A 23,809-nucleotide genomic window follows, 5' to 3' on the forward strand; every position below is an offset into this window, starting at 1 on the left:
TAACCCTAGCAAAAGTGAAATTCACATAGAAACCATCTTCCGATAACTTAACTGAGGCTCCTATGTGTATGGATCCTACTGGCCTTCTATCCTTTGTGAAGTAATGAGAATATATGTGTTTTAAGCTGTTAATGACAATTTTTAATTTTTATCTAAACTAACTTGGCAGTGAGAATTTTCGCCTTGCAGCTGAGGTTTACAAAGATATGCCTGAAACCAGCTTCACTCGCACAATATCCAATCCTGAGGTGGTTATGAAACGGCGGCGACAGCAAAAACTAGAGAAGAGAATGCAGGAATTTCGCAGTTCTGATGGCAGACCAGACTCAGGTACTTGGATTTCTTGTGGTTAAGTTATAAACAGTAAACTGTTTACCGAGAGAATATTCTGAAGGCCAGCAACCCCTGTAAATTTGACTTAACTTTTGCTTTCTCCAGCATTTTTTGTACATGGCTAATTTATCAGTGGTGCAACTGAATGCAGGATTTGTAAAGGTAGGATTCCACAGGAGTGTGTTTTGTGATGAATGCCAGTCAAAGCTTTCAGTCATGGGCAAATTGGTGGGAGAGAGTATACTCATTGATCTTGCTAGCAGTGCTGAACTGGGAAAGAAGGAAGGATGGACTTTGAGAAACAGAGGAGACCTTCTGAAATAATTGTCTTTTATTGTACTAACAACAAGTTGAATGACCTGAAAGTGAAAATGCAATCAGTAGCACAAATAAAGGGTGTAAAGGACTGATTGTTCGGGTCTGCACAAAGGATTCTGGTAGATGTTGTGAATAACAGTGATTAAGTATTTCACATTCATGGGGTGGGGATACAACAGCAGTGATTGTATAAACATCATTAGAAAGGAACAAATTAAGCAGTGTTAGTACTGATAAAACCTCAAATGCTGTATTCTGTCCATGGAAGGGCAGTGAAGAAAGAGTTAGGGGTGTAGAAAACATCATCTGGGGGAAATCTTAAATGAGCTTTTTAAAGAGACAGGAGATTCTTGAAGGTCACAACAAACTTCCTGTCAAGATGGGAAAGGTCTGTTCTTCAGCCATTGTCACTGTTTCGTTTTAACTTCAGGTAATACCAAGCATGGTGAAACACTGGGAAGAAGACTTGATTACATAAATTAGGGAAGTATCACTGGAATTTTTTACCAGTGGCAGTGATAAATTTATTTTGAGGATGTTATGTAACTTTTCTTGTATTAGCGGATTGACAAAATGATTTCTGAAGGGGTTCGTTCTTACATTCTGTTAGAAATACAATGAATGACTGCATGTCTGTCTTTTTATTCTCTGGTAACATTGTTAATTCCATTTTGTTTCCAAGGTGGAACACTGAGAATTTATGCAGACAGTTTAAAACCAAATATACCATACAAGACAATTCTGCTGTCCACTACAGATACTGCAGACTTTGCAGTTATTGAAGCACTGGAAAAATATGGTCTGGAAAAAGAAAATCCCAAGGATTATTGTATTGCTCGTGTAAGTGAACGTACTAAGACACAGTCTTCTCATGTTTCATATCTGTTTGGTTTTTTTTTTCCTGCAGTAGCTTCCAAATTAAATGGAATTACTCTGTTAGTTCAGTGACTAAGGTTTTTGGTTTTGTTTTTTTTTTTTTAAATCTAACAGCCTCAGGAATTCTCAGGTGACCTTTCAGGTTTTTTGGTTTTAAAACCTAAATCTTCCAATCTTACTAAATTATTCCTTGCTATATAGATAAATGTTAATACTGAAAGTAACGTATTTCTGCACTTGGCACTGCGGTTTTATACCACTAGGTGTGCTTATGATTCACACATGCATAAACTAATAGTTGGTCCTGTGGATACATAAAATTTGTGCATAAAACTATTTCCCTGAACTAAGAGTGAGCATCCATTCAGAAGCAGAAGTGCTGAGGCGAGCTCCATTGTAAAAGGTGTATATTGTATACTGTTGCCTTATAGCTTTCAGCAGTAACTTACCATCATTACAAATCAGAAAAGATTAAACGTTTAAGTGAAACTTATGCTTGTTTTCAGAATTTAATTATTTTAGGAGTCCCAAATGAATTGTGTAGAATTGTTGTTTCTTAGAGATACGGCTTTAATCAAAAAGTCCCATGGGCAGTACTGATTAAAGGTTACAAACTTCTGACCATGTCATCTTCTCAAGGAGAATAGTGAGACTTGAAAACATTTGATCCTTGTTTGAGTCCAATCTTGATTACATTTTTGGCTATGGCTTGTCTAATAAACGTGTATTTATTGCTCCTTAATATGATGAAAGAATGGGAAAAAAGTTTGTCTCTCATAATATTGTGCTCTCTTTCCCTGCCCCTCCTCCAGTGCTTAAAGTGCCGCTGGTAAGCAGTAAGAAAGCAGTAAGTGCTATTCTCTGCACTTTGTAGCTACTCTGAAGGATGTGGATATATGTTTGATCTAAAAGTTCTTTTCTGATTTGCTTTTTATGATATCTTTGAGTAACCTTAGTGTCTGCTGTGCTTCCAGTCTGTAGTGGTATAATTAACTGAGAATTGATATGTTGCTCTAATATTAGTAATAAGGAAACTGTGATAGCAGTGGTGATATAGTTTTGTAGATGTGAACTAATGTTAGTTTTCATTTTTTCAACTGTTTTATCTTCATTCTAGGCATAGTTTTAATGAAGTTCTGGACATTTTATCCTTGTCTTCATTATCCTGTAATAAGGATTCCAACTGTGAAAGTTTATTTTACTTACAGTAAAAGTTTACATAGGTTCTTATTTTAGAGGGAAATACTTCTGTAAGTAATAGATTCTTTTAATGACACAGTATATTAAAAATTGATTCTCAGTTTTGGCTGCAGAGTATGTGTAGTTTTAATTATGATAATTATCTTCATACTGTGGGATCCATAAATGCAATTCATGATTCTCAGTCATTAATCTTATTAAACAGGTTGCTGAATTGACATTCCAGTTTTTCTGCTGGTTTGAAAGAATCACAGCAGAGACATTGTGACTGAATTTGGAAGATAGCTTTGCTTCAGTCTGTTTAGTTCAGAGTTAGAGGACATCATGATGTATTATAAAATATTTGTGTATGAGGGAATTTATTGAACTGATTGCACACTTACCCAGGAAACTATTGCAAGTTACTCTTGTTGTAGTGGTGGTGTTCCCTGTTACCTCTTCTTATTTTCCATCTTTTGTGGGGATGTTTAATATAGAAAATAGTCTGGAGAATGCTGTTTTAATCTTGGGATAGGTTAACAATGTCTTAGCTGTGAAACAAAGTGATTTTTTTGGAAAGCACTTCTGGAAAATATTTTGTCTTTTCTGAGCAATGCATCTTATTCATACAGTAAGTTTCAGTACTGACATTTACATTTGGAATATGAGTAGTCTTCACTGAGTAATAGCAGATTTTTTTTATAACTCTAAGTGTATGAAACCTTTGTTTTGCTCACCATAAGTCATTGGAGTTGGTAAAATCTGCTTGGCCTTTCTCAGTGCTCTGCTGATAAAGTCTTGGGTTTTAATATGTTAATCCTTCTTTTATGAATAGAGTATTTTAAATCTAACTTTTAAAATCTGCTTTTTTTCCAAATATTTTATGAAGTTACTTTCCTTGCTTGAAACTTAAAAATACCCTAGCATTAGTTTGATGTGTCTTTAATCACTGTTCTCCCTTTTTGGAAACTCACAAATACACTGCTAAATTGGTCCGATGGCCATTGGTACTCCTTTTATATGGAAGTCTCATAGCTGTTTACCCTTGGTAGGGCTTTTCCCCTTGTTCTTCTGATGTTACAGTTTTCTGTGGAAGTCAAATCCTATACATGTTCCTATTCTTAACATATGTTGAGTTTAACTGTGTATAGTGGAACATATAACTTCAATTTCTTACTGGTTGGGATTTTTAAATGTTTTGTTTTCTTTGAGTGGCAGATACAGTGTCTTCAAAGAAGACTTTAACTGTTGACATTTACTTAACTATTAAGATGGATTTTAAGTTGTAGGACAAGACCACTATAAGGTTACATAACTCACTCCTGAAGTTTCAGGAAAGATGAACATTGTAAGAATTTTTTGTAACACCATTGACAACTTCTGTTGTAAATGTCATTCTCCTGCCAGTTGCTTGCTTTCATATGCCAGTTTGCAGTGTATTGGGCTGTACCTTTGTCCCTGCTGCTGAAGTGCTTTTCTATGTCAGCAAGTAAACAGGCATTTGTTCCAGTGTGTGTTTTACTTGTTTCAGTTTGCTTGGTTGGAGTTTCCCTGAGTAATATGGGGTTCACTGCACATCTCTGAAGATGTCAAATTAATTAGACAGTCTTCCAAGCTACCTGTGCATATTCACTTAGGGCATAAGACTTCAGGCGTGCAGCGAACTAGTTAACTTGTAAAAGTAGAGTCTGGATTAGATTTCTGGTTTAGCATGCACTTATTTTTTTACTTGAGGGTAAGACATAAATAACTTTTTGTAATGTCAAGCAAAAAGATGCAGTTCATGGTGAGTAGGTTTTTCTTTTTTTTTGTTTTAAGAAATAGTCATTACAGACATAAGGCATTAAATATTTTTAGCCAGATTCATTGAGAGTTTTTTTGCGAGTTGTTTTATTGGTTTTTTTATGTTTTGCTTTGGATTTTGTATTTTTTTTCACTAGGGGCATGTGCAGAGCCTGTGTTCCCAGCTTGTAAGGAAAATTGAGGATTAATTATTTATAATAAGCAGATATATTCAAATATACTGTAGATATGAGGTTTTTACTTAAAAAACCATTAAAATTACAGAAGAGCTTATTAAAGACCTATTATAGCATAGGATTTTCTTGTGTGAGACTTTTGCTAAGGACAGATCTGATAACTTGATCTGTATATATTGCTTAACCACAGTAAGTATTTGAGAATTATGTTCTCTTTTTTATTCCAGCCAATGCTTTGGAAATTAAGTCTGAAGTTACTGTGGTCTTCATTTACATTTCTTAGCTTGTATTTTCTGCCTGTTTCACTGCATTTTAAATTAATAGATGCAGAATTGAATGACTTTATGATAATTTATATATGCTCATGAATGCACTTAGGACAAAGCACAGTGTATTCTTCCTAATTCCCTGTTTCACGTTTGTTTCAGTTCATAGGTTGTCAGCTGACAACCTGCTTCCAAGAGATATGATCTTAAGCTGGTTTTACCCATCTGTATTTCCTGTGCAGTTGCAGAAATCAGGGAAGTGTCTGTGCCTCATCTCAGCAGTCTGTATGGATGCAAATTCATGAAAGGATATTTAAGTGCATCTGTTTTTAAAATTAAAGCAAGTCTCTGCCCATGAGCCAAAACTCAATCATAATATAGACTTGTTCCTATGTTTTTCCGTTATTCTAAAATGTAGGAATTTCAGCTTTGTGGTGACAGCATTCACCTAAAACACAGATGTTTTCTGAAAAGGCATTGTAACAATCAGAAATGGCCTAGCCTTAATAAGCTCAGATGTGGTGTTTTGTATCTTTCTTCAGGTTAGGTCACATGCTTTTTAAAGTGAGATATGTCTGTGTTTTCGGCTCTTCCTGAGAGAGGAGAGGAATGGTAACTGGCTGGGAGGATGAGGGGATCAGTGCTTTTGTGACCCCTCTTCTCTAGCTTGTCTAGTTTACCATTGCTGCTCTTAAGCCCGACACCAAGAAAAGATGCTTATCCAAGTTCCACGGCAGAAGTAATATCAGATTAAATTAGTAGCACCTGTGCATTGATATCTTCTCTGTTCCTCTGATTTCACTGCATTTGGGTTTTCTTTGGTTTGCTCCTTAGTCCAGTGTTGGTCAGCCCCTGGTACACATGCTGCAGCATGTATTTCTTGTTTTTTAACTAGTTACCTTCTGTCTCAAGGGCTTTGGAATTTAAAAATTGTGGCTTGTTGAATAAGGCTTTAAATACAGTGTTACCTTAATCAGATAATCAAAATTATCCTGTAGGTATAATTGATTTTGAAATATGAGATGTGAAATAGAGCGGTTTAACAAGATAAGATTTGAATGTAGATGTGTTTCTGTTTCCCTCTGGTTTATACATTTTAATGTTTTCCTCCCTTTATAATATCTATTTGAAAATCTAATTAAAGATAATTTAATTAGTCCTATGTTTAACCAGGTTTTGCATAGAAAATGTTTTAGGGATTACATACTTTTGATCTTAAATGTACTTGTTTCCTGCTTGGAAGAAGATGAAAGGATGTTTGAGGTGGATCTGTGAGAACTTGGTTAACGCAGAAATGGGTGTGGAGGAGAGGCAACAAATGAGTGGAAAGCCTCTTGAGGGCTGCAGCGTAGTTGGGTGCTGTAGCCAATAGCTGCATCACTTCCAAAGGTGTTACCTTGGTCATAGTTCAGAGAGGGGAATAATTTAAAGCAGTTTGTTTAAAATAGAATTGTCTATGAATTTAAATAACATTGTTAGGATTACAAATGAGGGAGTAAAATACATTTTATTTTTTGATTCGGCTTTGAAAGATCTAACTTAGAAGGTACTCGTGCACTGTAATACTTCCTGTCATTGTTATTTGTGCTTGATCACTGTGATTTCATGCAATAATGCATGAAATCTCCTTCAGAGTCAGACTTCATGAATCAAGGTTTCCCCCTTCCTCTGCTTTGCAAGGGTATAGCTGTAAAAGGTCTGAATAGTCCATAGTTCTGTTCCAAAAGTATACTTAGTTTTGTTTCTTCCTTAGAGCTAGACAGCATGAAGCACTTGTGTGAAATACTCCAGTTGTACCCTTCGTCTCTGTGTAGACCAGGTAAATTTTGGGTAAGACAAGGAGTCAGGAGATATGACACTGTCTTTGCCAGCTTGTGGTGTCATTTCTGAAGATACTTGTGTTGCATTAGCAGAATGGCATTAGCAAAATGCAAGGCTGATTCCAGTGTGTGAAATAATAAAGGAAACTTCAGTTTTATAACTGTCATCTCCACAGATTTTTTTTTTTTTTTGCCTTGGCTGTTGAGTTATTGGAGTAATACTTTTTTACTAGAAGAAAGATCTTATCTACCTTAAGTGTAACTTGCTTTTCTTTGCTTTTTAAATATATATCTGGTGTTCTGGGAAGCGTGATTTAACTGTAGCAGGAGGTCAGAAAGGAGAGTTAGAAAAAGTCTTGGAAAGCAAAATACGTTTCAAGTTACTGAATTCTTTGGCCTTATCTCTCACATGCAAAAAAAGTAATCAGAGGATATACCCCTAATACTCTGGTCTAATTATCCACTAACAGCTCTGAAAACTAACAATTCTTTTCTAGGTCATGCTGCCTCCTGGTGCTCAGCACTCTGATGATAAAGGTGCTAAAGAAACTATTCTTGATGATGATGAGTGTCCATTGCAGATATTCAGGGAGTGGCCTAGTGATAAAGGTATGTCCAAAAAGCTTAAAGAGATTTTTGTGCCTTGGGTCCGTGCTGTGGACCCCCTGTAAAGTAAGAAAATTCTAACATATATTTTAGTATGTTTTGCTTTTGGGCACCTTTAATGTTAGGGAGCATTACAGTTATTTACTATTTCATTATGCACTGTTTGTAGCATTACATCTTTAGGTAGCAGAAAGGTTTTACATTTTATCCTAAAGTTTCTACAAAGGTGTATTTATTTCTAAGTTAAAACTATTTTGAAGAAGTGTCAGGAATTTAGTAAGCTAAAAGTAATCCTATGGAACACTTGAAAATGAATAGATATTGGTTGTGTGTTTGTTCACTGATAGTGTGACTCAAAGGATGTATAATACTGTGTTTTAGGACTACTAGTCTTTCAGTTGAAAAGGCGGCCTCCTGATTATGTCCCAAAGAAAACCAGGAAAATAACTGAAGGAAAGCCATTAAAGGGGAAGGAAAGAGTTGACGGGTCTGGCTATGGCTCTTGTCTTCCTCCTGAGAAACTACCATACCTGGTAGAATTAAGCCCAGGTAAGAACTCTGATTGTCTAACAGTCTAAATTACATTATTACATGGTCATTTGGATTTTCCAAAAGTAAGACTTTCATTGTAAGGACAAGGACGTCTGTGGGCAGCATAGGTGAATACCACATGAGTTGTTCTTCTGATGCCAGACCCTGAATTGGAGCTGTGTAAAGGTAGAGCTGAATATTTCTGTAATATCAAAATTTTAGCAGCAAATGTTTGGAGTGCAAGAAGAGGAGAAATTATTTCGTAAGACTTTGTCTCTATTAGTATGATTGCAAGTATGAAGCTTTCAGTGTTTTGAAAACAAAATAAAAAAATCATTGAATCTTCAGCTTTCTTTGGATTTTGTGCTTTAAAACTTGGTAATAAGTAAAATAGTTTAACATGTCATATTATGGGAAACCAGAAGAGCACTACTCAAATCTGATTTGTTTTACATTCACAAGTACACTGTAGCATACCTGGAATTTGACAGTACTCTGCATGGAAAATAACATTTTTTTAACAGGACAAGAACATGAATTTTTAAATCTAACTTAAATGTTAAACATTTTTCAGTCTATATGGGACCTTCAAATCACTGGCAAGGCTGAGTTTTGTTTTGGCATTGTTACAACTCTCTGGGTTGTGTTGTAATTTACAGTTAATTTTATGATCTAGGAACAGCCAGGAGAGATACAACATACATAACATGTGCTCTTAATTGATATTGTCTTCATGTTTAAAGACTTGGATATGGACTTTCATTTTTGATGATTTAGTTATATACAGCTCTTTTTCCTATTACATGTCACTTGGGTACACTCAGATATTCGAGCAAATGTTACAATTTGAAGTGCGGTTGTTTACCTTTTGAGAAGCAAGTTTGGAAATTGATGCTAAAACCTTTGATCAGAACTGCAAACAAAAGGTTAAATTCATAGTCAAATAGTGTGGTATTTTGTGGTTTTTTTGTTTGGTTGGGTTTTTTAATCCAGATGAAATTAGCAGTGCACAGAATATATTAAATTTATTATTCTCTTCTATATGGTGAGGTTTGGTTTGCATATTAATATTTTGGATTCTTTTAATAGTACTTTTGATTACTTGTGCTCTGAACTCTTACTCTTCATGGAACGCAGTATTAAATGTTGTGCTTGGGCAGTGGAGCAAGACATCCATTAACTGAGGGAGGAAAAACAATCTGAAATGCCACAGGTGTCAGCGCTGTGTACTAAGCCTTCACACATTGCCTCTGGGACTGACCTGTTGTTCATGGTTTTCTTCTAACAGCTTGTTGTCCCTTTTCTAAACAATAAGGATTGTTTCATTCGGTAGCTTTGTAGTACTGATGTCTTTATGTTCTACCCAGTTTCTGAAGTTGAAAGAGTTTAATGCACTTCATCCTTATAAAATGAATAAGTGTTGTCTGGCTACGGTTTCACCCTTTCCTGTCTTTTCTTTTCTTGCCCTCCTCCGCATGTTCTGCATGGTATCTGTCCTGCTGGTGCTGCCTTCACCTGGGTCCTCTGCATGTGTTTCTAACCCCAGGGAGAAGGAATCACTTTGCCTACTACAACTATCACGCTTACGAAGGTAACGCTGTATTTAATACTGTTCTCTCATTAGTCACTAAAAACTTCGCTGGCTGTAAATCTCGTGTTTCTTTTTGACAAATGAAAGGCTATCTTGTTTATCTTTGGGGTTTTTTTTTCGATGGACTGCTTTGGTGAAGCAGTTACCTGTCTTGTCAGCTACCTTTTAATTATTTGATCTGTGAACAAGCGTCAAATTTATCATGAATGTGCTATCATCCAAAGAGTTCAATGTTCCATCTACAATTAACAGCTAAGTTTCATAGGGTGGTTTAAAAGCAAGCAATTTTATGGTAGAAATAAAAAGTTCTTTGATCCATCTGCCTGCAGAATTCATAGTTAAAAAGTGTATTGGGTAAATGGCATAGAACTTAACCATGCTTTCCACTGTTTGACTGCATTGATGCAGTGGATGAAATCTGTGATTTTTTGTGTGAAATAGTTTGGACCACTGGTAAAGTGACCTTACTTTTTACTCCGTGGTGTTCCATAGCATCCTTTGGTATTTCTGTTGCCTGGTTTGTGTTGTTGCCTAACGTAAGTGGTGTGTATCAAAGATTTAGCCATGTTAGACTGTAGAGTCTTGTTCAGTTTTATCTGCAGTATTTGAAATTGATAACCTAACCTACAAATCATTATGCATCCTTGATTCTCTGTAGAGTTTAGAGTAATGTGCTGATACATCCTGGTTTGGCCAAACAGATGAGAATACAAAGCAACTTTCTTCATTGTGAAATGTCTTACCAAAATACCTTTTCCTTTTCTTACTTTTTTTATTCTCAGTTTCCTCATTTTGTTTTCTAGACTGCTGTAAAAGTACTACATGTAGTAGCCCATGTTGCTCACCCTTTCTTTCATGGTTGTGGAGTACAATACTGGGGTTTAAAGAACTCTATTCAAACCTATGCCTCCAGTGCTCAATTCTTGGAATTGAATCCAGACTTTCATTTCATTAACATCATTATTCTAGAGAGTAGAAGAGTTTTGTAGAGTGTGCTGAACTAAAAAGCGTGGATGGATTCTGTAGGAACACTTGAACATTAAGTAGAAAGCTTGAAATTTGATTGTGTCTCACTGGAAAAAAAAAAAAAGACAGTTTCTTAAATCTTAGAGTGTGAAAAAGAGATCTTCGTATTCTAGAGTCCAGTGTGTCTCTTTGGAACAAAGCACTTCAGGATATTTGTATTTATTATAGAAATAACTCCTGTAGAAATGTCCTCCTGTCAAAACGTTGACTGTCTATATTCTTGCAGAGGAACCTAGCAGACTCATACTTTGTGCAATTGTGCAATTGTACAAATTCAGTAAGTTTGCTACAGAAGTTTGTCCAGTTTTTCCACTTCTCCACAGCTGCTGATGTTGCTGGTTGTATGACTGTTTCATTGACTGAAGATTGGATTCTGGATGCTAGAAGATGCACTTCAGTAGCTTGTGGCTCTAAATGTGGTAGTGAGAAATTGTCTCTGTATCCAAGTCATGAAATGAACCAATAAACTGAGATGAATCTGATAGTAATAGAAATAGACTGGATAGACTGAAGTGAGATTTGGCAGCACTTTGAATAGCTGATACTGTCTATGTTATCTGTGAATGTGGTTGCTGATGAGTTCAGGGATGTTATTAACTTCAGTTATTCAATCATAATATTTAAAGGCTGAGGAAAATGACAAAACCACATTTTTTCAGGATGTGAGTCCCTGAGATCTTACAAGCCTGAAATCAAAATTACAAAGCATTAAAAAAAAAAAAGGCAAAACCATAAGGCTTTTCTCCATGCTTCATCACAAAAAGAGCAACCTGAGCTGTAAAATACATAGCAATGGAAGATGCGGAGGACATGCAGGTATAACAACTCAGAAAGAAGAATTGCAGAAGGTTGGAAAGGTTTGAAAGCCTTGGCTTTCAGCCAACCTTCTTTCTGAGAACAGAACTGGCAGTATATGTGTAACACTTTTACAATTAGTTTGAAAGAATTTTGTTCTCTATTAGAAGAACAGTTTATAAAAAGGTTTTCCATTGGCTTTTTCTGCTGGAAGTGCACATCTTGTTGGAAATTTAATAGCAGAATTATCTCCTGAATTTCACATGGCGTTTCAAATCTGCCCAACCATCTCCTGAACTTATTGGGGTTTAAACTCTTAATACTGAGGAACTTGTGCAGGAAATATGCTTTTCACATGTAGGTTTAACTAATTTAAACTCAGTAGGTGAAGTCCATTGTGTGACCATTTTTGTTCAGCTTTGGGCTTACTTGTTTTCTATGATCTGATCTTCATCATTTGGTTTGGTCTGGTTTTAAGTCTGTACTATTTCCTGGCATTGTTTCAGGCATTAGTGAAATCAATTGAAATTATAATTTCCAGAGTAGTGTAGAGCTCACCTTTTAGTGGTGAAGTAACATGTTTAAAATATATATCCATGAAGGTCAGCCTTAGTTTTTTCTGTTGTTCAAAAAATATACATTTGTGTTTTGAATCACTGAGTTGATGTGCTTACAGTGACTATTCACTTCACTACACAGTTTTTTTGTAACACTACTATTTGAAGTATGAATGTTGACTCGTAACTGCATAAACCAAGTCATGAAATCTGTCATCCATAGCTAAGAACTGCCTTAGTGGACTGTCATGTTTTGGGAGTAGGGTCTTTGCCATAGGTGTGGCAGAATCTGTGTCCTGCTGCAGTGAGTTATGAGGGATACATTCCAAACAACATTTAGGTGAGCTTTCAGCTGTTGAAAAACAGGGAATAAAACACTTTACACTGTAGTATAATGCAACCTTCCTTCCCTCCTGCATCTCTCCCCTAGAACAAAAAGGCCTTTCATCCTTTTATAGAATTTATAGTAATTATCTTCAAGATTAAGAGACCTTTTACTGTAGAAATTGGCTTTTACTGGGTGGAGTATTACATGTGTGTTCTAAATAACTTTTGAGTAACTCCTTAAATCTTTATCGTTTTTGTAGGAATTAAAAATATCATTTGTATCTAGTGTTGTTCTAAAACAAGTTTTTTTCATGTTACAATGGATACTGCATAGAAACAAGAGTCTTAATATGCCTCAGCAGAAACGCTGTGATATTAAAATATATTTCATATGTGAAAACACATTTTTTGTGATATACATCTATATTGAGGATATACAGTGGTGTGATGTAAACGTTAGTAGAACTTGATACTGATTGATTAGTCACAAGTGCTGAACTTGGGAATGAGATCAAGAAGTTCTCTTAAATAAACACTTGAAAACAATGTTTTATAATGTATCTTGCAGAAATATATAGGAATATTTTAAAGGTGGTGATTTTTTCTTTTTAAAGTGTCAAAAATGAAAAAGCAGGGGGCAGTGGGAAGTATGTTTAGTATAGGGGTGAAATCACTAGACTGTAAAGCCTGTTCTCTAATCTGTATATAAAGAGCTTAGGAGAAAGTGCCATAAGAAATTAAGTACAAAAGCCCTAGATAACTAGCCCTGACTTTTTTGAAATTCCAGTATTTTTGCTTGTTGAATAAAGGTCCCTTCCTCCAAACTGAATCTTGTCTCTTTTGGGTGCCAGATTTACCAAACTAGGATGTGGGTAGGAGGAGGAAATGCTTGATTTTTGGAATCATAAATAAGTGAAAGAAGCTACTTTAAGTTTTGGGGTGTAAGCTGTGAGGAGACATAATAAAAATTCATGGAATTTGGTATAAGCAGCCAAATGTATTCAGTGACCTATTACATGTCTGCTTTTGGTGACATTGAAGATGCAACCATATAATTTCTGATTTAACATTGTTAAGTATTAAAAACTGCACATAATTCAAATTGCTGAAGATACTGCATTATCATTACCTTTTTTGGGGTACAGTGATATTAAATGTATGCCTCTCTAGACTCAAATACAAGGTTTTAATAAAAGGCTTATCCCTGTACCTGAAAAATTTTTAGAGGAGGGAGTACTCTTGTGATTAATGCTTCTTTTGTGATGGGTGACATACTAATGTAATGGCAGTGATTCTGTGTTCAGTAACTGGATATTACTGTAGTATCAGCACTTCACTTTCGTATTTATAGTACCAGTCTATGGACTATCTGTGCTTGGTGTCTTTATGTCCTAATAGCATCCCAACAACCCCAGAAGAAGCTTACTACTACCATTTTACGGTTAAATGACTTGCATTCTGATTTTAATAAACAGATCCTGGTAGTAAAGCTGGGATTCTGCTGCTGGATTTATGGAGGTTTTGTTTATATTGACTTTCATTTAAAGACTTGAAGATGACTAGTATCCTACCGCAGACAGTGTCACTGTATGTGCCATGGCTTTAATAATATTCTCTAATGCTTTTTGGGGGATGACTTGAAGTCATTGTTCATATCCACAGGTAAGACATTTTTTGTCTTGCAGCCTCCCTTTTTTACATCTTTGCTTTGGAGAACAGATTGGAGAGAAGTCAGAAGTGACAGTATTACTTCAATAGCTGATAGTATTTAAAGTTGTAGGATTTTCTGGGAAGCATTTATATGTACGCCAAAACACGTTGTATTAGCCTGTGAAGGCACTAACTAAAATCATGTACACTTTATGTCCAGTGTATCTTGTGAAATTTTATTCTACTTGGACAGTATGTACTTCTGGGAGGAGTAGGAAGATGAACTTTATTGTTTTACCTCATTTTCTGTGAGATGAAAATATAGATCAATGGGACTATAAAGATAAGGCCAGAAGTGCTAAAGTCCTATATATTAAGACTAAAGCTGTTGTAACATTATGTAAGATTCTCTTTTAATATTGGTCTAGTTCCAGTATCTGATGAATTGGAAAGAGTTTGTTATGTGGACCGCTTGACAGTAGATATTGCTGATAATCTGTACTTCAGTAAGGTCAATAAATTCTATTATTATAGAGATCTGCAGATGATTAATTTTCCTAATCTTTAAACCCATTCTGGTATACCCATATAAAACTTTAGAGTTTAACAAAAATTGTATTGTTCAAACTACTAGGACATAGAGAAGGTTTTTCAAAGTATGCTCAGAATAGTAGTTCCTGATTACTTTGTTCTTTGCATTTGTAGAAAACAGCTGCTCCAAGTAGGTTCTGTCTACTTTCAGTGTTCTTGCATTATGATGGAACAACTAAGTTCCCAGCAAATCTTGAAAGCACATCACTCAGTGTTTTTGTGAACATTGCTATTCTGAATTAAATTGCAAAACTGTAGAAATACTGTGTGAATATTTGAACTTTAATAACTTGCAAATTAATATTTATTACTTGCTGTACAGATGGTTCTGACTCCAGAGATAAGCCAAAGCTTTATCGTCTACAATTAAGTGTCACTGAAGTTGGAACTGAAAAATTTGATGACAATTCCATTCAGGTATGGAAAAAAGCAGACTCAGATGACAGTACTGGTCTGATCTCTGGTGTGTTATGTGTAATTGTGGGAACTAGTAAAATATGCTATAAATACTCTTCAAAGCTAGAACGGTAAAATATTGCTGCAATTTCATATGAATTCATTATATTAGTCATATTAATGGTCATAACTATCTGAATTTATTTCCTTTCTTGTGTTAAGAGAAGGGTTTTATTATTTTAAGTAGGGTAAGTAAGGTCTTTATAATTTAAGGATTTTATTATTCAAAATGGGGGTTTCTGTTTCGTAACTGGGTCAAACGGTGCGTATCAGTGTTATTGTAATTGCTTAATGGCTTTCAAGTCCTAGTCTCAATCCCTTTGAGGTAGAATTTCTTAAGTGTATAAAATAAGAATATTTATGTGAAGCTTATGACAGGGAGTCTCTTATAGCACCCTGGGTCCATGTCAGTGCAGTTAATTGACTTGTAATTACTTGCATTATGAGATTTCACATCAAAACAGCAAGTGGAAGAAAACAGTCTGAACAGTATATGACCAAAAAAGTGAAAAACTTTTTAAGGGATTTCTGCTGCACATGTTAGTTAAATACGTGTTTTATTATTCTTCTTGCAATGAAAAATGAAGTGAAGCTCACTGATGATAGCACCACTCATCTGTGTGAAATTCGTAAGCAAGCAAAGTTAAATTACTAGTCTGTAAATAGGGTAAGCTGCAGCTCAGTCTCTTAATTTCTGCTGCAGTATAATTTAATTTATTCTACATTAATTAATTCTATTCCCAGTTATTTGGTCCAGGAATTCAGCCTCATCATTGTGACCTCACTAATATGGATGGAGTTGTTACTGTAACCCCAAGAAGCATTGATGCTGAAACCTATGTGGAAGGTCAGCGTATTTCAGAAACCACCATGCTGCAAAGTGGAATGAAGGTTCAGTTTGGGTCATCTCATGTATTTAAGTTTGTGGATCCTACTCAGGACCATATTATTTCCAAAAGACCTACTGATGCAAGTCTTATGGTCAAAGGCCCAAGACACAAAACTGGGTGAGTAAAATTTATTTTCTTCCCACTGAGGTGAGGAGGTGAGCCTTGGAAAAAAAATAGAGAATGAGTGCATTGTAAATGGCCTGTGACTAGAGTATGACTTAAAAGCAACTACTCAGAACTCATTTAAAGTGTTAAATATATAATTTGAATACTTGAGCTCCACCTTGTGATTTTATTTAGGATTAGCAAGTGTCTTTTCATTATGGAGTATTCAAACAAGTTTTCCTCATGCTCACTCCTCTTCCTCATGTTAAATACTTTAATGTATTTCAAAATTCATCCAACCTTTGGGATAAGTGAAGAATTTGCTGAATGTTTTCAGAGAGCCTGGTTTCTGTTTTTCCTCAGATAACTTTTAAAATTCCACTAGAAGGAAATGAAGTAATCATGAAATGAAACTGTTAAGATAGGGAGCTAAATGTCTCAATATAGCAAGCTCTTTTTACAGTGTGATTACTTATGTTCTAGTTCCTGTGTCACAAGGACTAACAGTCCAGAAGTCCACCCTGTTGTTTTCTGTATATTCATATTTTTGATAGGTGCATAATAAAAATACTGATTGTAGATTTAGTGACTTGTAGGGGTTCAGGTGTTTTCTTCAATGGCTACAGAAATAATCAGAAGAAACAATCTTAAAATCATTTTGTATAGTGGGGGAAAAAAACAACATAACTCCCATCTTCTCTGGGTCCAAATGAGGCTACTATTGCTGCTATACACATTATTGTATAATGTGGTTTTGAAAAGAAACAAATTGGCTTGGAGATGAGTGAGGGAAAGGCATCTAGGAAAAGAAGCTTATCTGCTGAGTTAATGTAGGTGTTTGTTTTAACCATTATTATTTTTTCTCCACTTTATTTTCATGTGGAAGGATACTGTATGCTTGCTGTAGGACCTGTCTGTAGGAAGACCTCCAGCCATTTAGCTATCCTGTAATATTCCTACTTAAATCCTGAGTTCATTCTGCATTTAGCCTGCAGATCAATAAATAAATGCTCTTGCAGGTTTACATAGTCAACTGGAAAGCACTGCGTTACTGCAGAGCTATGGCAAAAGGCTACTGAAGCTTGAACAACTAAATACTTTTAAAAATCTTTAGAATAAACATAATAACATGCATTAGTATGATTTATGAATTATTTATGTTATCCAGAATGTTATACATTTAGTACTGAAGAACTGTTGCAAGTCTACTGTAGGGAATACAAGGCCATGAACGTATTTTATGTGTATTTGTTTGTGTATTTATATTTTTTCACTTGATACTCTCAAGACACATGGTGTGACTCTTGGGGATGGTCCTGTGCAGGGCCAGGGGTTGGAATCAATGGTCCTTGTGGGTCCCTTCCAACTCAACATATTCTGTGATTTTGTGAAATTAGCTAAGAATCTGTTTTTCCAAATTAAATTATCTGTGTAAATATTTTTAATAAAATTAAAATTTAATAAAGAATCGATACAGTATTAAAAAAAGTTAATATTAACTGGACTCATGGTTGAATTTTAATTTATTAATTTTACTACTCTGTTCCTTGTTTGTTAAGTGTTGAACAGTATAATTTCTAAAATGTACTTTAAATGTTATCTTACTTTTAGAGCTGTACAGGAAACCACATTTGATCTGGAGGGAGATGTTCACAGTGGAACAGCACTACCAGCAAGCAAGGTATTCCATGATGACTAAATAATAAAATATGTAGGTTAAATCAAAATTACAACATCAGTAGTACTTTGGGAAGTGTGGCCAATTCATCAGTCTCCCCGGCCATTTTCTCTTGTGGATGGGCTCAGGTATCACGTGCATTATTTTTTTTTTGTTTGAGGCTTTTGTTTAAATTTGTATTGGCATTTGGCATGCGTTCTCTGTCAAGAATAGTAACATTTTTTAGAAAGGGAAATTCCTTGAACCTGAAGTAGTTTCTCCCCAAATTGACATGTGCAGGTAGAGATTTGTATTAAAACTGATAGATCATTACCTTGTGTGTGTAGCATATGGCTATTGTCATCTGTGATCGAGTAAATAAATGTTTTATATAAAATGTGAAAGGGTGTTAAATTTTACTTTAACTAGGCTTTTAAAATTTAATGGATGTGACATTAGGCTTCATTAGAGCTCCTGTACACACATTGCCTAAACAAACTGTGTCTGCAGTCATAATTATAAACATTTTATGAGGTGGTAATCTTTTCTGGCTTGCTTTCTGCACTGTCTGTTAATAAATTTTGTGTCAGAATTGCGTTTTACAAGAGCACAGTAAAATGGCACAATGGTTAATGCCTTACTTGGCTATGATCACATGCCTCAGATGAAATGAGAGTGTGAATTATTTCAGCAGTATGAAATGTACTAATCCTCCCAGAAATGCATTTCCTTTTATGTTTTATTACTACTATCATAAAATTGAAATACTTGTAAATATTTAGCGATATTAATGTGTCAGCGTAGGTATTAAAAATACTCTGATAGCTTTTGAATATCTTTGTTAGTCTTTTTTTTTTCTTTGCCTTGCCACAGTCTTGATTCAGTTTCTCTGCTTTCTTTGTAGCTTTATGATAGTGCTTTCTTTTATCTTGTGTGTGTTCTTTACCTACCAGAAATACCTACCAGAAATTTATAAACTAATAAAATGTCTTAAAACCCAGAGTAAGAGTTTCTGATACAACTTCATATCCTTTTCACACTCATTAGAAAAATACTAGTGGGCCTAGGGATTATTGGGAAAATTTATTTTATTTTCTAGTTGTGCTGTTTGAGAATGTATATGACGTCTTGTTAACTCACTGATGGATCACTCATTTTCTAACAGTTGCTCTCTTCTAAGTTTGCTTTTCCATTTGGAGAATGGGTAACAGTAACTTTAATGAAAGTTCTTTGAGATATGGTGATGAAAAGTGGTTCTGTGATTGGCATGTCAGTACTGAAAAAAATATTTTGCTAAAACTCTTGTTTTGAGATGCACTTTTTGGTAGGTTTTCTTATGTCAAAGCAAATTATTTAGTCCTAGAAACTTCTTATGAAGTGTTGAAACACTTCATATTTTACTGATGTCTCGTTTTCAACTCTATACTGAAAATAATTGCTATGTGTTTTGCTGCTAAAAGCAGCGTTTGTCCCCTTCCTGGTAGAGTTTGATGTAATTGGAAATTAAAAATTAAAAGCTTCCTATTCAGAATTTTGGGACACTGAAAGAAAATAAATTAAATGGTACATAAAAAAATAACATAGTTCGAATTGCCACTTCTTGTCTTGGAAAACTTTGTACTGTCTAGCAGATCTGAGTTTCCTTAAGATCAGGATAAATTATGTTCTGGATCAGTAGTGTAAGCACTTAGAACTATTGCAGAATCAGGGTGGGGGAGCATGGACAGTTTTAAATCAGTAAATATGTTTAACTTTGTCTCTTACCTAAAGTTTTCATTACCAACTCAGTTTGTATTGATAGCTTTGCAACTTTTAAAGACATTTGAAAGTTTCATTATAAGTTCTTGCCGTACGTTAACAAAGAGCTGCTTCTCTCTGGCCATCGTGGTCTGTTGAATTGCAAGCAGCGCTTCATTGTGGTGGAAACACCTACTGAGCTGCTGGTCGCTGTGCCATACCCCTCTCTTCTGTTCTCCCATCTCTTTTCAAGCCTCAAATTGACACTTCATTTTAGTAATGCCAAGCTAATCCAGTGTTTGCATGCTAAGCACCTGTCCTGCTGTTTTGAATTAGAGCACCAGCAGGCTTGATGGTGACAGGACATCATCAGCATCCAGCACAGCTGAACGAGGAATGGTGAAGCCGATGATTAGAATAGAACAGCAAGATTACCGCAGACAGGAAAGCAGGTAGGAAACGTGTAACCCATTACTTCTCATAATGGAAAAAAATGGATAAGTTGTTCCAATAGATCAAGCATCATAATAGTAGAGGTGCGTTAAAGTATTTTAAACAGTCTGGTTTTCCCCATGGAGAATGAAGTTTTCTTTGAGATCTTGTTCCAAATAAACCTCAGAATTAACAAGCAAAGCAAAAAACTTCAAAATACTTAACAGAATACTGAAGCAAAGGATTACTTTTTTTTTTTTTTATTTGCAGTTCTCTTTGTGAAGTCAGGCTGACAGTTGTGTCACATCATTGTTGATTTGTGGTTAGGCATGTCATATGAAATGTCTTCAATAACAAAGGTACAATTATTTGAAATTTTCATTCGCCAGTGGCAAGAAGTTGTGATTTCCTCTGGAGAGTGAAATAACCAGGTCATTGCTATTTCTACTGTAGTGTTGTCAGCAGGTGTGGACTCTTTCCTTTAAGATACTTAAAACCTGAGGGGACAAGGTAGTGAGCACCTTGCTCTAGTTGACCCCATTTTGAGCAGGGAAGTGGGACCAAACAATCTCTAGAGTTCCTATCACACCTCAGTGAATCAGTGATTATGTGAACAGAAATTTTTTCAAATCTTTAGAAAAATACAGGATTGTATTGCTGTCTGCATAAATCAGCTTTTAAATTTAGATGAACAGCTATGATAAATGGATGAAAGGTAAAAGGTAAATGTGCTGCAGGGATAAAACGTGCAGTGATTCGAGTTGTAATGCTTGTAGTATGAAGCTTTTAGTACCCTTAGATGGATTTATTTTTCACTAGACAGAAAACAGAGTTCAGAGATGTGAGTGGTAGAAAAAAATACAATCAAAAAAGAGCAGAAAATTGTGCTTCTGCCTGAACTTGAATGTTCAGGCGTTTTGTAGTAAGAAAATCTTTTAAATACTTTCAGTGAAGTTGCAGTAGAATATAACTCGGCTCTACTCTGCAGTCTCTTGGTAGAGTATCTGGGCATTTTGAGATTCTTTTCCAGAACTGCTTTTATTAAGGTTACTGAAGATTTAACTCCTCCTTATTGAATTACTAGTATTTTTAACTGTAATTTTCCTCTTTCATAAAAGATGACCAAAACTTCTTTCTGAACTTTTTATAGCCTTTCAGAGGTTCTTGAGGCTGCTGCTGTTAGTATTTCTTGATCTGTGTATGTGTGTGAAGATTATTAAATTTCTATGAAGAGGATTATCTTGTGCTATAGTTCTTTATTTCAAAAACACAGAGCCATCTGTGAGCTGCATTTTGGCTTTATTTTGTTGTATTTTTAAAAACTTTTTAAATTCTTCCTAAAGGGAGTACTCATTGCTACTCTTTACAGGTTTTTTCATCTTGGTTCCTTTGTGCATGAAGTATTTTTACAGAGGCGCACCTAAATTTTTGATAACTACAACCACAGAAATTTTTATCACCAGCACTGGCATTGATACTTTATTTCTGTATATATCTTACATGTCTATAGTATGTGTTGTGTAATCTCAGTGTTATTAATCTAAATACAGCATTTCTATCATGTGCTCTTTCTCTGATAGATTCACTGTGTTGAGATTAACAAATTAGCAAAGTCAGAGTGTCAAATTAGGGCTTGGCAAATTAGGCAGTGTATTGCTCAAGTACACTGAATTATTCCCTTTTGTGGATGTATTTTGTGGATCTTTAATTAGGTTTCCTCTAGGATACTCTGGTCTCATTTTGTGAACTGTAAGGATAGTAATCATGAACTGCTATATTAGTTTGAAAAACAAAAAAAATCTTCACTGAGCAGTTGCAGGTTCTTGTTGCTGTACAACTAATCCACCCCATATTACCCCATGTGTCTACTTTTTGTGTGTTCATCACTACTGTTCAAAGGTGAATAATAAGACAAATAAGACTTTTTTTCCTACAACTTCACTGAATGGGTTGAAGACCAAAGATTAGAACTTGGCTGCCATGTTTTTTTATTTCTAGAAAGAAAATTAATTGAGAACTGAGAGCATAACTCCAGTTTACTTATTGGGTATAGTTGTTCTGATTGAAATGGGATTCTTGGAAATAAAGTGTAATGATTGTTTAGTTAAAGATTGCAGTCATATATGATCATTAGATAACTGACTACAATTAATATGGGCAAGCATATAATAAAAATCAGAAAAGATCATTTTTGCCTTGGATACCTTTCAAGAGTTCTTAAAGATGTGATTGGTTGGAAATAAGAATAGTGATAGAAAAGTGGTGTTAACTAAATGCAGACACTCACCCGATTCCTAATTTTAACATGCTTTACAAAATTTATACATACCTAGTAGGCTGGCTAAAACAATCACACAAGGATATTTTCATTTTTATGCAGTTTTTCAGAGACAATCTAGGAGAATACAGAAATACCTAGAGAATGTACTGTTTGTAATGCAATTTTAAAGTGTAGTATTACCTGATACTATACTAAGAGAGAAGGCAACCCCTAATCAATATTTTATGGCCCTCCCAGACATAACCTAACTAGACTTTCAGACTGGTTTAGCTCAAAGAATTTCATCACCATAGAGAGGCTTTATCTATAAAAGAATAGCACGTAGAGAATATATACTTAAAATGTATCCTGTAACAAAGCAGGTTGGGCAGCTGCTATCATATCAGAAGCACAGAGAATTATTTTAACTTAGATTTCTGATTTGCAAAGCTTAATTGGCATTTCTTTTATGTATGCTTAGGTAAAGGCAGAAGATGGTACAGGGGGTTGGAACTAGATGATCTTCAAGGTCCCCTTCCAACCCAAACCATTTTATGATTCTGTGATTAGTTGAAGGGAACTCCTATTAAGGTAGTTAAATAATTGAGTTACTGCATCTGTTCCTAGATAACTAATTTACAGGTAAAACTAAATTAACATTTCTTAAAGAGTATTTCATATTAACTTGTCTCTGAAAGTCGATTTCCAAATTTCTGTAAGCAATCCTTAACTAATCGTATCAGCTCTCATCACTCGACACGTTGTCTCCCATTGGCTGTGAATCCTGTTCCTTCATTTGTGCTGAAAGAGATCAATATAACTTTTTTCTAAATAAAATAAAATAAATCCTTCAGCTGCAATCTGTCACTGGTTTACTAGCCAGTTTGTTAAAATATTTCTATGCCTTATTACCATTCCTTTAATGACAGATTAGAAATTTCCCTGGAGTTGTCACTATAATTCTACTTTATAACACTGTGTATTAGTATTTTATAGAACTAATTAAGTTTTCAGTGAAGATGATGCACTCTTGACAGTGTGGAGATAGTTAGAAATTAGTTAATTTTAGATTTATATCAATAAAAAGAGATGAAATATACAATTTACACACCAGATGAGTGCTTTTCATAAAGAGAGCATGTTGTCATGTTTGAAATGTAACTGAACCGTCAGAAATTTGTGTACATAATGCCCTGCTGTGACTGCTGTTCCTTAACTTTCAGCTCCTCAGAACTTGGATTTGCTTAATATAGGTATTATCTAGATGGCATAACTGAGTTCTCTCTGCTGGTTTAAAGTTTTGCAAGTTTAAAAAAGAAAGGCAAGCAACCAAACAAAACCCCCACAAAACCCTAACTTTTTGGCTCAATATGCTAAAATTTAATTTTAGATCTTTTAATATCAACCTTCAAAGTTTTTTTGTTTTTGTTTTTTTGTTTGATTTGTTTTGTTTTTACTACAGGAGACAGCTGAATAAAGGCTTTCAATGTTCTATCTCTGCTTTGTAGCATAACTAATAATACTCAGGAGAATGAGGTTTATATAATTATATTACATTAATTTCTTTATAAAAGTTGCTGGGGAAAGTATTTGAAAGCTGCCTGTGTTACATGTGCTTAAAAATGGTTATTGCATGAAGATAATGTTAAGCTGCTTTTACTTATTTCCAAAAAATAGGTGCTCAACTGCAGAGAACAGCTCATTTAATGCTTTTACATTAGGGAGGAATGATAGGTTAGATATCAGGAAAAGGTTCTTCACCCAGAGAGGGATTGGGCACTGGAACAGGCTCCCCAGGGAAGTGGTCACAGCACCAAGCCTGACAGA

At 35.0% G+C, this 23,809-nt stretch overlaps 1 protein-coding gene across 22 annotated transcripts in view; it reads left to right on the plus strand.

Annotated features, from left to right (window-relative positions):
* Window positions 1-23,809, plus strand: part of AFDN (afadin, adherens junction formation factor) — a 124,162-nt gene that overhangs the window by 39,599 nt on the left and 60,754 nt on the right. For 18 of the 22 annotated variants that reach the window (XR_003539014.2, XM_027712055.2, XM_027712065.2 and 15 more), the window contains exons 5-13: window positions 170-330; window positions 1,334-1,491; window positions 7,269-7,380; window positions 7,759-7,926; window positions 9,455-9,499; window positions 14,768-14,862; window positions 15,646-15,908; window positions 17,508-17,577; window positions 19,627-19,742. Coding sequence is in view for 21 of the 22 variants with exons in the window: in XM_027712055.2 (XP_027567856.1) it covers window positions 170-330; window positions 1,334-1,491; window positions 7,269-7,380; window positions 7,759-7,926; window positions 9,455-9,499; window positions 14,768-14,862; window positions 15,646-15,908; window positions 17,508-17,577; window positions 19,627-19,742 (1,188 nt within the window). In the remaining variant the exon portion in view is untranslated. The remainder of the gene's footprint in view (window positions 1-169; window positions 331-1,333; window positions 1,492-7,268; window positions 7,381-7,758; window positions 7,927-9,454; window positions 9,500-14,767; window positions 14,863-15,645; window positions 15,909-17,507; window positions 17,578-19,626; window positions 19,743-23,809) is intronic. The other 4 variants (XM_027712062.2, XM_027712070.2, XM_027712064.2 and 1 more) reach the window with 1 other exon arrangement.

The sequence above is a fragment of the Pipra filicauda genome, unplaced genomic scaffold, assembly GCF_003945595.2.
Source record: "Pipra filicauda isolate LSUMZ 115617 unplaced genomic scaffold, ASM394559v2 scaffold16_size7369187_pilon, whole genome shotgun sequence".
NCBI lineage: Eukaryota > Metazoa > Chordata > Aves > Passeriformes > Pipridae > Pipra > Pipra filicauda.